This window comes from Apium graveolens, chromosome 6, assembly GCF_009905375.1.
Source record: "Apium graveolens cultivar Ventura chromosome 6, ASM990537v1, whole genome shotgun sequence".
In the NCBI taxonomy this organism is placed as follows: Eukaryota; Viridiplantae; Streptophyta; class Magnoliopsida; order Apiales; family Apiaceae; genus Apium; species Apium graveolens.
Window position 1 is genome coordinate 65,714,512 of NC_133652.1, and position 935 is coordinate 65,715,446.

A 935-nucleotide genomic window follows, 5' to 3' on the forward strand; every position below is an offset into this window, starting at 1 on the left:
TCATAATATTGGGCTGTACTTAAGGTTCCTCTGATGTGCTACCTTTTTTTCCTCCTAAAAAAATCTATATTTGCTCCTAGGCCGAGCTCATTGCTTTCCACATTAAACACTTCAGTGCGAGAAGTCTAGGTCGGCTTCCACAAGTAGGAGGGCATCAATGCCATAAGCCAATCACAAAGGCGTTTCACCAGTTGATGACCTTGGTGCAATTCAATAAGCCTATATGACCAACAGAAGCTCTTCGGCCCATAGACCTTTAGCTTCGCCCGACCTCTTTTTGATTTCATCAAAGATGATCTTGTTGGCGGCTTCAATCGCTCCGTTGCCCTGGGGGTGTCCCATTGAGCTAAACTTCTGTTGAATTTCGAAATGGTGCAAGAAAGTTATGAACTTGTTCCCGACGAACTGGGTGTCGTTGTCAGAGGCGCATACCTTGGGGATTTCGAACCTCGTTATTACCTGTTCTAGCATGAACTTCTTTGTTGCTTCTTCCGTGATGTTGGTAAATGGGCATGCTTCAACCCATTTGGTCATTATTGTAAACGTATATAATTACTTTTACTATGTTAGGGATATGTCTTGTACTTGATGATAACTTGAACAAAACACTTAGTAGATTTTAGTTAAATGAAATTGTAGCTTTCAACGGAGGATCATTTTCAACATCCGTTGAAAGAGTAGCTTATGTAACAATAAGACTTGTAGCACAATTATGCATATTTGGATAGCTTAGTGAACTAGATGTTGTATATTATCCAAGTTATATTAACTACTAATTTGATATGCAAGATAGGATGGTGAATTGTAAATATTAGATGCCTTGTAATCTTGTGTAAATGAAGTAGAGTTAACTATCAAGAAGATAGTTTCAACGGATGATTTACAAAGCTTCAACGGATGATCAACATAAGTCTCGACCGATGATTAACCTGAGT

At 38.8% G+C, this 935-nt stretch overlaps 1 protein-coding gene across 1 annotated transcript; it reads right to left on the minus strand.

Moving 5' to 3' along the window:
- Positions 1-219: 219 nt before the first annotated feature.
- On the minus strand, positions 220-534 carry LOC141665201 (uncharacterized). The gene has a single exon (XM_074471180.1). The coding sequence runs from the start codon at positions 532-534 to the stop codon at positions 220-222; it is 315 nt and encodes a 104-aa protein (XP_074327281.1).
- Positions 535-935: the final 401 nt, after the last annotated feature.

Bases quoted from the DNA above. Each gene is read 5' to 3' on its own strand.
- LOC141665201 (XM_074471180.1), bottom strand. From the start codon at position 534: ATGACCAAATGGGTTGAAGCATGCCCATTTACCAACATCACGGAAGAA.